Source organism: Chenopodium album, chromosome 16, assembly GCF_948465745.1.
Source record: "Chenopodium album chromosome 16, dcCheAlbu1.1, whole genome shotgun sequence".
Lineage (NCBI taxonomy): Eukaryota > Viridiplantae > Streptophyta > Magnoliopsida > Caryophyllales > Amaranthaceae > Chenopodium > Chenopodium album.
The window spans coordinates 38076221-38087183 of NC_137849.1; the positions used below are offsets into that span (position 1 = coordinate 38076221).

At 34.6% G+C, this 10963-nt stretch overlaps 1 protein-coding gene across 1 annotated transcript; it reads right to left on the bottom strand.

The window, feature by feature from the left end:
• Positions 1 to 4625: 4625 nt before the first annotated feature.
• LOC145585238 (pentatricopeptide repeat-containing protein At3g26540-like) lies at positions 4626 to 7000 on the bottom strand. Its single transcript, XM_081641955.1, has one exon. The coding sequence runs from the start codon at positions 6998 to 7000 to the stop codon at positions 4913 to 4915; it is 2088 nt and encodes a 695-aa protein (XP_081498081.1). The 3' UTR covers positions 4626 to 4912.
• Between the last annotated feature and the right edge of the window lie 3963 nt (positions 7001 to 10963).

The window sequence follows — 10963 nt, forward strand, 5'->3', positions numbered from 1 at the left end:
ACGTATTTTGGTTGTTTGACCCCATCTAAAAACCAAAAGTCATAGAAAAAATAAATTGCCAAACAAACTCTATTTAGAATTAATTTTCAGAGCACTACAAGTTACTCTAATATGAAAGTAGTTGAGTCATTAATATTTCAAGTCATACAGAATATGCGTGTGAGCAATATGCGCCGCATGTTTGCATCTAAAAAATGCCGCTTATAACAAGACTTGAACTTAAGACCAACAAGTCTTAATTTAAGAGTTTTACCATCTTAGCTATTTATTAATTGTGTTTTTATCCAACAAAATTATAGTTAACTTAGATAAGTTAATTTGTATCTTATTATACAATTTGTTTCCATTACAATTTGATTGAGTTTGACAACTAAAAAATGTTTATAGCAAGACTTAAACTCGAAACCAACAAGTCTTACTATCTAAACATTCAAATTTGATTAGCAAATCAAACAAGTACAAACTAGCAACGGACCACACACTAGTTGTATACTTGTGTCATTAATATTCATATACTGTACTCTGTACTATGACTACTATCTATGCCTTGTTTCACCGATATTCCTCTTTGGGGTGTCTCTATAACATTGCCCCATTACCTTTAGTAGGTGTAATTTTTTTCACTTGCAACCCCACTAGCTCTCTATTTTCTCTCCCCACTTGAGGCCCATGTGCATATTTTCTGTCTTTGTTTCTTAAATGAATTTTGCTCCATTAAGCAAACTAGCAATCAACAAAGGACAAAGGAAGTAGTTTTGTGAGCTGATTAATGTCAAGTTCATTACCCTAGCTAACTAATCAAGATAATGAAGTATGTGTAATTACCATCTGACAATTGATAAGATTCATAAGAATACTAACAGTCAAAAGGCCATGCAATTACAACTATTCACGCGTATTACTTCAAATTACTTGCAAATATATAGCTAACACCTAGGAGCTATGATGAACACCCTTAAGACCAACATCACTCATGGTAAAAATTTATATCATCCTTCTCTCTCTCCCATTTTCTCACTCCTCCACATCATGTATACCACAATACAATATCTTTCTCCAAAAACCCTTTAATCCATAGTATAAAAATATTAAAATAGTTTACCAACACACTTTCTTTCTCATATATATTACGTATATTAATTATTCACTTAATTGAATTATAATTATATTTCATTTTATTATTAGAAATAACTAATTAATATTTGTAAAGTTAATTAAATTAAATAAGCAATTTAGGTAGTAAAAAGAAAATTCGAAAATATAAAAAACTATATCAATATTGGTGTCTATGTGTAGGTCTTGAAAAGTTATCATCAATGGTAATTTTTCCTAAATTTTTTACTATATAATTTTTTCTTAAAATGCAATTGAAAAAAATAATAATAAAAAATACTATATGATAATCAATATAATCAAACCACATGACGTGACGTCGTGACCTAACAAAATGTTTACCATGTGATTGTATGTACCATCAAATGATATAGTTTATACGGCTAATGTATTTAGTGGTAAAATTTGTAGGATTTTAATGATTTTTTATACCATGGTATAAAATTATACCACGAGTGTTGATTCTCTTATAAGTTGGACCATAATTAGGGGCACAAGTATTGTGAAGTCTTAACGTGTTACAAAGTTGGAAAATAAAAAAAGGATCTTTTTGGTGAACTGGTGAAGGCATTTATTAGTCTGTTTCAGTATTTCTGGCTGGTGTGCAACCCGTGTTGGCCATGTACAAAGTAGAACATTGTACCATTTTAACTGAAAAAAGAATACAACTGAGGTACTACTTGTTAACTTAGACAGAGCAGATTTTATATATTTGTGGACTTGTGGTGTAATAGTTCATATTTATACACCATCTGAAGTATGATCCAAACACTATTATATTGTCCAACTTAATTATAAACTTATGATATCCGATCATTTAACAGTAAGCAAAGTGTACCTCAGGTCGTAGAGTTTTGATTTGAGAAGCGATATGTCGTCTGACTATGCTGTGAAGCATCATGCTTAGGGAGAACCGAAGGCGTTTGCATTGCGTAAGTCTCAGCATGGCCACGAAATTACACGTGGATTATGATAGTATTAACCTAGTGAGTCATCCGTAAGAGCCATTCCTGCCATTTAAAGCATTCATAATTAACGAGAAGCAAAGAAATATTAAGCATGATCAAAGTCAGTTTAATGAAAATGTTTGCGTAATACACATCCAAGAGGGGGTACACATTGAAAAAAGTAAGGCATTTTCTAGTGCTCCCAGCCTCCCCTAATAATTCAACTTATTAATTCAAGAAATCAAGAAGTATGCACCATAAACCAGCAACCATCCACAAAGAAGATTGGTTCTTGTTGGCTACCTCAAGCCTCAACCTTATAAGAGTTATAACACAATACGAAAAATGGTTCTTGTTGGCTGCCTCGCCTGGGAATTATCAAGGGTTTAACCTTTTCTAAAACTGTTGTCCATACAAGAATAGGGGTGGGAAACAAATGGGTACCCTGTGCCGGAACCAGAATTAATTGGTGCTAATCTACCAGATTTGAACCTAAAACTGTTTCTACCAGATTTAATCCAAGATTGAAGAATTGAAACCAGAGCTAATTCCCACCGTCATCCTACTAAAAGTGGCTCCTTATTCTGTGGATTCTTCCTAACATGACGGTTGCATGAGTTTAAATTGAGCACATACCAAAAATTTAATCTTCTCAATACCTACATTTACCTCATTTCCTACCTGAAACTTAGCCAAATAAAGTTACAAAGAAAACATCATTGAGAAAAACTTCCACAGGCTAGTTAGGGAGCCCCAATTACAGTCAACACGTGAGTACGTAACACATCCTAACAACTTACCAAAGTTATATTGATGACCCCATGCCTACAGCCACTTTCCCATTAAATAGATGTTTTTTTTCAGGACACTTCAATACAAAAAACATAGTTTTTCTTACTCACTAAGCCAACAGACCAAATCTCAAACAACAAGAGTAGACAACCCATCTTATTCCCATTAAATTCCTACTTTCCTAGCAAACCTGTCTAAAATACCTTAAAGAAGGGAAGATAATAAAGAAGAATTTTGAAAAATCAAAACCAGCCTAATTAGAGTCACCGTCAAGACACTTGAAGATAAGATAGAGTTAAAAGCAAGGCCGCCCAATAAGCCTTCAGGGCAGAACAGAATTGGCAAATTGACTTCCAACATATGATAGAATTCTTGAACCACATTACTAATCTATGTTGTGATGTTGGTAACTAGTACGAGTACTTTATAATCACTCAAACTAAATTGGAACCCAAAGATAGTTGAAAGAAAGAGAACTAAAGAGAGAGCAAGCACAGCACATACTTTACACAAAGTTCAAGAGGGATCATTAATTCAGTAAAGTGATAATTTACTGCTGTGGTACTGAGCACAATTAAAACTCTTATAAAGGCGGCAATGTTCTTAAAAAACAGACACTAGGATATTCTGCCTTTATAATTGCTAATACTCTGAATACTCTGCATGGACATCATGGTTTTTAAGATACCCCTTAGGAAAGGGAAATTATGCATGGAAACACCTTTTAAAACTACATCATTGCATCCTTGCTAGGAACTTTATATGAAGCATAAATTCTTCTTCCTTCATCTCTTTTCTCCTTTCACTAGTAAGAGTTGTAATTGCTTCTTTACAAATTCACCCAAACCCCAACCAAAGTCAATCGTGCATTCATTCAACAATCTTTAAAATTGTATACACTACCCTCAATTTATAAAACTATAAAAGTATATCATAATAGTCCAGATTACACTCCACGGTCAACCAACAAGAAATTCTACACAGTTACACTCCATCTCTATCATGCAAAGCTAATATCAACATATATAACTGAAATCTACTTACAAGTAGTGTAAAGTTCATCCTGCAGCTTGTACCATAGTCCTTTTCACACCCCATGCCAAAAATTTCACATCTTCCCTCTCACAATAAACAATTAAATTTCTAACACTACCTATTATAATTTTCAATACAAACAGTATGACAAAATTCGAATCATAGTTTCAGATTTTAAACTCAAGAGATTTAAAATTTACCTTGATGCTAGCTGATTGAATCGATGATGAGTTATCTTCAACCTTAAATAAAGAATTTCGTAATCATGCAAATGAACACTTAAATCTCAGCATGATCTCAAAAGTTAAGATGAGGAAGCTGAAAAGAGACCTTCAAGACTGCAAATAAAAGTCATTCCTGCCAGTTCTGCATATGTAGAAACAGCATCGATCATTAATCAATAAAGCTTACAGTTAAGAAAGATTGATGACAATAAATAGCTTGTATTTACAAAGTATAATTTCTAAGACATATTAATCAATAATGGTATTACATCATTGTGTTTCAAATGCATAGATCTACACATCAATGCTACTAATTCTGCTAGCAGAACAAATTATGTTTCCTATACCATTATTGGTACATGAAGTAAAGATGAAAAATCACCAACCTTCACCTTCAAAGGGAGGGGTGGAGAAACTGAACAAAAGGAATAATAATAAATAAATAAACTAGGAAGAAATTAAGGCATTCTTTTGACATCTATGATCAACAAAATAAACAGAAAATTACCACATTTTTGCCTTCTCTCCTTTATAAAATGCGTCCAATTACCGATTAGCAGATTCTGCAAGAGCTTGAGTTTCCCTTATGAGCATTGTATTGTGCTTGATCAAAGATACGTCAAAACACAGGCAAAGAAATTGTCCATGCCACACAGCAAAGGGCAGCTAAAGTGATGAGCCATGAAAGGGTCAATCACTCCTGCTACAATGACCTGCTTCTTTTAATTTGGAGAAACGATGGCTATCAAGTGGGCAGACTAGATTTGTCAATTATTTCAATATGGTACAGAACTGGGTGGCTTAGTTTTGGTTCAGCTTATTCAACTTTTTAGCTACCCACATTGCCAATCTTGGACTGGGATATACTTTACAAGCATCAAAAATCCTTGTCAACATGGACACGGTTGGTTTAAAAGGCATTTTTAAAATTTTCCCAAGCTCCTTCATCGCTCCATATCTGGTGTAAAGATTAATCATACACTCATAATGCTCTAATTTGACCGTGATGCCATAATCATTGATCATGGCATCAAAATATCTCTTGCCCTCATCAACAAATCCCTCACAAAGACATGCATTGAAAACTGCCTGGAAGGTAACATTATCAGGTTCAACCCCAATCTCTTTCATCAAATCAAACAAGGCAAGTGCCTCCCTCGCTTTACCATGGTGACAACACCTAATAATCATAGAATTCCAGAGGATCGTATCCCCCGGTTTTGCAGTTTTGATGACCTTAAGTGCATACTCAAGATGTCCACATTTTGAGTACATCTCAAGTAAAGCATCTAAACTAACAACATCTATCTTATAGCCATTCCTGATCATAAAACCATGGATTTGTTTTCCTTGGTTGTATGCAAATATGTTAGCACATGCTGCAAGAAGGGTTGAAAATGTATATTCATTTGGAGTTGTTTCCTTCTGCATCTCACAGAACATAGTAATAACATCCACACTCATCTGATGTTGTGCCAAGGAGTTCAACAGGGAGTTCCACGATATTGTGTCCCTCTGACCACTCATGTTATGAAAACAAATTCTAGCTCTTCTTAAGGCCCCACATTTTCCATACATGTCAAAGAGTGCATTTTTCACATATATAACAGACTCAAATCCATGTCGATAAATGTAAGCATGAGCTTGTCTACCACACTCAATATCTGAGAGTGCAGCGGACACATTCAACACTAGATTCAGAGTTATACCGTCAGCATCATATATATTCTGGCACATCTTTAAAATAAAACTTTGGGCCACCTCCCATTGGCCAGAGCGTACATACCCTGCCAACATTGCATTCCAAGAGATGATGCTTCGCTCAGGCATCTTATCAAAAAGCTCTTGGGCGTCTTTAAGTCTTCCTGCCATAGCATATCCCGATACCATAGAAGTCCAAGAAAGTAAATCCTTAACACCAGGCTGATCAAATACCTTCCTGGCACTCGCAACATCATTGCATTTCACGTACATATCGATCAGAGAAGTAGCAACTTTCTCATCATCTTCGTGTCTATACTTAATCACAACACCATGTATCTGAACTCCCTCTAAAACCGCATGCCTATTAGAACACGCAACAAGAGCACTTGAAAAGGTGAACGTCAATGGCCTTACCCCTGCTCGAATGGTCTGAAAAAACATAAAAATCGACTGTCTCTCATCACCCACTTCAAGATACCGCCTTACAATCACATTCCACGAAACAGCATTCGGTCTATCAATCTCATCAAACATCCTCCTAGCATCAACAATCTCATCACACTTCCCATAAACATCAACCAAAGCACTCGCTATAATCACATTCCCACCATACCCCAACTTCACAACAAACCCATGAACAACCCTAGCAAAACCCAATTCCAACAAAACCCCACAAGACCCAAGAACACTCGCAAACGTAACCTCACTCGGCGAAACCCCAGAGCGATTCATATCCAAATACAACCCCAACGCCTCACTCGGAAACCCCCCTTTCGCATACGCAGTAATCAGCGCATTCCAACTCCCACCATCTCTGTGAGGCATTTCATCGAACAGTTCACGTGCATCCTGAAAACACCCGCATTTACCATACGCCTCAATCGCGCGGTTAAGCAAAAAGGTGGGAGGTGGATCATAGTACGAAATCAAATGAGACTCGACTTTACGAGCCTCAACAATGGCTCGGCTTGCAGAACAGAGCTGGAAGAGGCGGCCGTAAAGCGGAAGATCAAAGGGAAAAGGAGAAGAAAAGAGGAGAGAGACGGCTTTCTTGAGGCGGCCGGCTTCGAGGTGAGAGAGAATGGTGTTAATGGTGGAATTTGGCTTGGTGGATTTGAGGTTTTGAGCAATGGGGTTGATTTGAAGGAAGTTTTTGATGGCTGAAGCACCAGAATTTACACCCATGTGATTTTTTGAATGTTTCACAGATTTGAATTTCCCGGGAATTTTATGTGTGAGAATTTAGATATGGTATATGGATGGATGCAATAAGTCTATTGTGCACCCTGGTCCACCTAGGATAGCTGGACCACGGGCGATTGTTCAGATTTTATTACCAAATGTTCAAAAGTATGGACGTGGTGTAGTGTTCGGATTTTTTTTTTACAAAATGTTCAAAATTTGCAATTGTTCAGATTTATTTACGAAATGTTTAAAAGTATAGGCATACATTGAGATTGTTCAGATATTTTTACTAAATGTTCAAAATTTGCAATTGTTCAGATTTATTTACGAAATGTTTAAAAGTATAGGCATACATTGAGATTGTTCAGATATTTTTACTAAATGTTCAAAATTTGCGAGGTTTAGATTTTTTTACTTAATGTTCAAATTTTGCAATTGTCCAGTTTTTTTTACTAAATGTTCAAAAGTGTAGGCGTGGTCATTGTAATTGTTCAAATATTTTTACTAAATGTTCAAATTTACGATGTTCGAATTTTTTTACTAAATGTTCAAAATTTGCAATTGCAAAGATCTTTTTACAGAATGTTCAAAAGTATATGCGTGGTACATTACGATTGTTCAGATGTTTTCACTAAATGTTCAAAAATTTTGATGTTCAGATTTTTTTTTTAATTTTAAAAAAATATTCAAAATTTACAATTGTTCAGATTTTGTTTACTAAATGTTCAAAAGTATCAGTTAATCGATCATAATATAACAAATACGAATTGATCGATCGGATTAACTTCAACAAATTCAATTGATATTAGAGCAATGATTTCATCTACAATTTCATCTCAAAATCAAAAAAATACGTACAACTTAATGAGAACAGTAAAAACAATCAATTAACCGATTACGAATTGAAATCAATCAAATTAGCTTTCACAAATCCAATTGATATTAAAACAATTATTTCATCCACAAGTTCATCTCAAAATCAAAAAATAAATTAACATTGATCACAATGAGTTCATAATAACAAACCTGGATTGATATATTTGGGAATTTAAAATTGTTCCATTACATTAAATGCAGAAATTTAATGGAAAAAAAAAATCAAAGAATAGAGGAGAGAGAAAATAAGAATTTGAAAAAAAAAAAAAAAAGAATGAAGTAATTCAATAAAGAAATAAAAAGATATTAGATTAAAAAAGAGGGAGAGAGAGAGAGAGAGTTTCTGTAAAAAAAAGGAAACAAAATTTTGTAAAGATGGTGGGAAGAAGAAGAAGAGAATGAAGTTGTGTTTCATTTATACAAGGTTGTGTTTTAATAGGGGTCTAGCTATTTTAGATGGACTAGGGTCCATAGAAGAATTTGTAGGATGGATGGGTAAGGGCTTAAGGGGATATTGGGCTAATAAATTTGGGCTTGATAAATTTGGGCTTGTTCATGTAAATTATTTAAAATTTATTTTTAAAAAAATATACGGCTATTTCACCAAATATCACTGAGTACTTATAAAATTCACCAAATGCCATTAAAGTTTTCAAAATTCACCAAATGCCACTGACAAACAATACAATGACACATCGTGCCACTAATAGCATTTGGACGTTAGTTTTTCGTTAATGCAATTCTTATTTCACCAAATGTCATTACTATGAAAAATTATTTCACCAAATGCCATTACTTTTTAAAATTAATACACAATAATTATTTATTTTAATGAATAAAAATAATATTTTTTCGATTTTAGTGACGAATATTGTTCGGGTAAGGTTTTAGGGGGTCATTTTGACCCTTTATGGGTACAAATTTAACTAGAAATTGACAAAAAAAAAAACCGTAAATACCCCATTTCACATTTTTTTTTGGGAAAAAAATAAATTATGATGTCGACGTACAAAACAGGACATATATGTTATTTTTTAGTCAATTTCGAGCTTAATTTGTTTCTATAAAGAATCAAAATGACCCCCAAAACCTTACCCGGTTTTGACGCTTAAAAATAACGACACGCTAATCGAAATATTTTTCAACACACAAAACGGAGCATTTATGTTATTTTTTTTTGTCAATTTTGAGCTTAATTTGTACCCATATAAGGTCAAAATGACCCCTTAAACCTAACCCGATCAATTTTAATGGTTAAAAAATAACGACACGATAATCGAAATATTTTTCAACACACAAAACGGAGCATTTACGTTATTTTTTTGTCAATTTCGAGCTTGATTTGTTTCCATAAAGACACAAAATGACCCCCAAAACTATAGCCGAGCAATTTTTGCCACGAAAATGAAGAAAAAAAAAATATTATTTTATTAATTAAAATGAATCAATCATATAATGACACGTGTCAAGATTTAATCTTAATGACTAACGGAGTTAACAACCGTTAGTCATTAATGGCATTTGGTGAATATTTTAAAAGCTCGATGACATTTGGTGAATTTTGAAAACCTTGATGGCATTTGGTGAATTTTTTAAGTACTCAGTGGCATTTGGTGAAATAGAAGAAAAATATATATAGAACAAATCAGATGGATTTGATGAAAAATTTAAATCGAATTGCATTTGAAAATTAAAAATCAAAAATTTTTTGGGATCAAATTGGATAAAACCAAATGAACACCCAGGGTTGTTAATGAGCCAAGCCTGCTTGTGAATTGTTGAGCTCGGCTCGAGATCAGGTTTGGCTCGAAATTAAACTAGACATACATGAGTCATGTTAATCTCGCCTCGAAAAGGCGAGTAGCTCAAATTATTTTTTTAATATGAGTATTGTATTTTTCTTTTTACATTTAAATAAAGTTAATAAGCGCTAACAAAAATCCACTATTATAGTTGGGTAGTTGGATAAGTTATGTGAAATAGATGATGTATTTATGGGCTTAAATGATCCTAATTTTAAAATCAAGCTAATAACAAGCCTAATTTCGAACTTGAGCCAAGGACGAGCTTGAGTCATGAGGCAAGCTCCACTTTTGAGCACTCGAGCCGAGCTCAATTTTTAAGGCTCGATGAGCCACGAGCTCAAGTTAAGCCTCAAACCCAAGCTCATGAGCTAGAGCCAAGCCTACTAGTATTTAAACTTGGTTTGACTCATTAAGCGGGCCTTTGGTTTGCGGAATGTAGGTATGAGGTATAGGTTTAGAATGACTAAAACCCATATTATATGTTTGGTTGTCAAAATATATGTATTTTAAACTCATACCTCAAACCCATGAGGTATGGCGTATGGGATTTTAAAACCTTGGGTGGGAGGTGGGTTTGACTCATTCCATTCCATTTCATTAGGTATCAAATACATGGTATTAAGGGGATGAGAATCCATTCCAGAATTGAACCAAATACATGGTATTAAGTATCAAGTTCCAACCCTTAATCTCATTCCTGATTCTAAACACATACCACCCAGCGAACCAAACGTGTTCCTGCAAGGATCCGACAACCCGGTCCAAAAGTCCAAAGCACGAGCATAGAACCCGTAAAGCTCCTATCGGCCAGACGTGAACCTACACAAAGAGAAAGGATTAGCTAACCCTGGGGTGTTCCAGGGGTAACCACTCCGGTGACAAAGTCAGTTTGTGATGAAGAAAGAGAAATTAGAGAGAGAAAGAGAGAAAGAGAGAGAGAGAAAGATATTAATTACCTTCATTAATGGCTCCTTACCTACTATTTATAATAAATGCCATGACAGGTGGCTACAAAGCATGCAAAGATATCCCGGTCCGAAATTCCAAAGCATGAGCATAGAACCCGTAAAACTCCTATCGGCCAGACGTGAACCTACACAAAGAGAAAGGATTAGCTAACCTTGGGGTGTTCCAGGGGTAACCACTCCGATGACAAAGTCAGTTTGTGATGATGAAAGAGAAATTAGAGAGAGAAAGAGAGAGAGAGAGAGAAAGATATTAATTACCTTCATTAATGGCTCCTTACCTACTATTTATAATAAATGCCATGACAGGTGGCTAC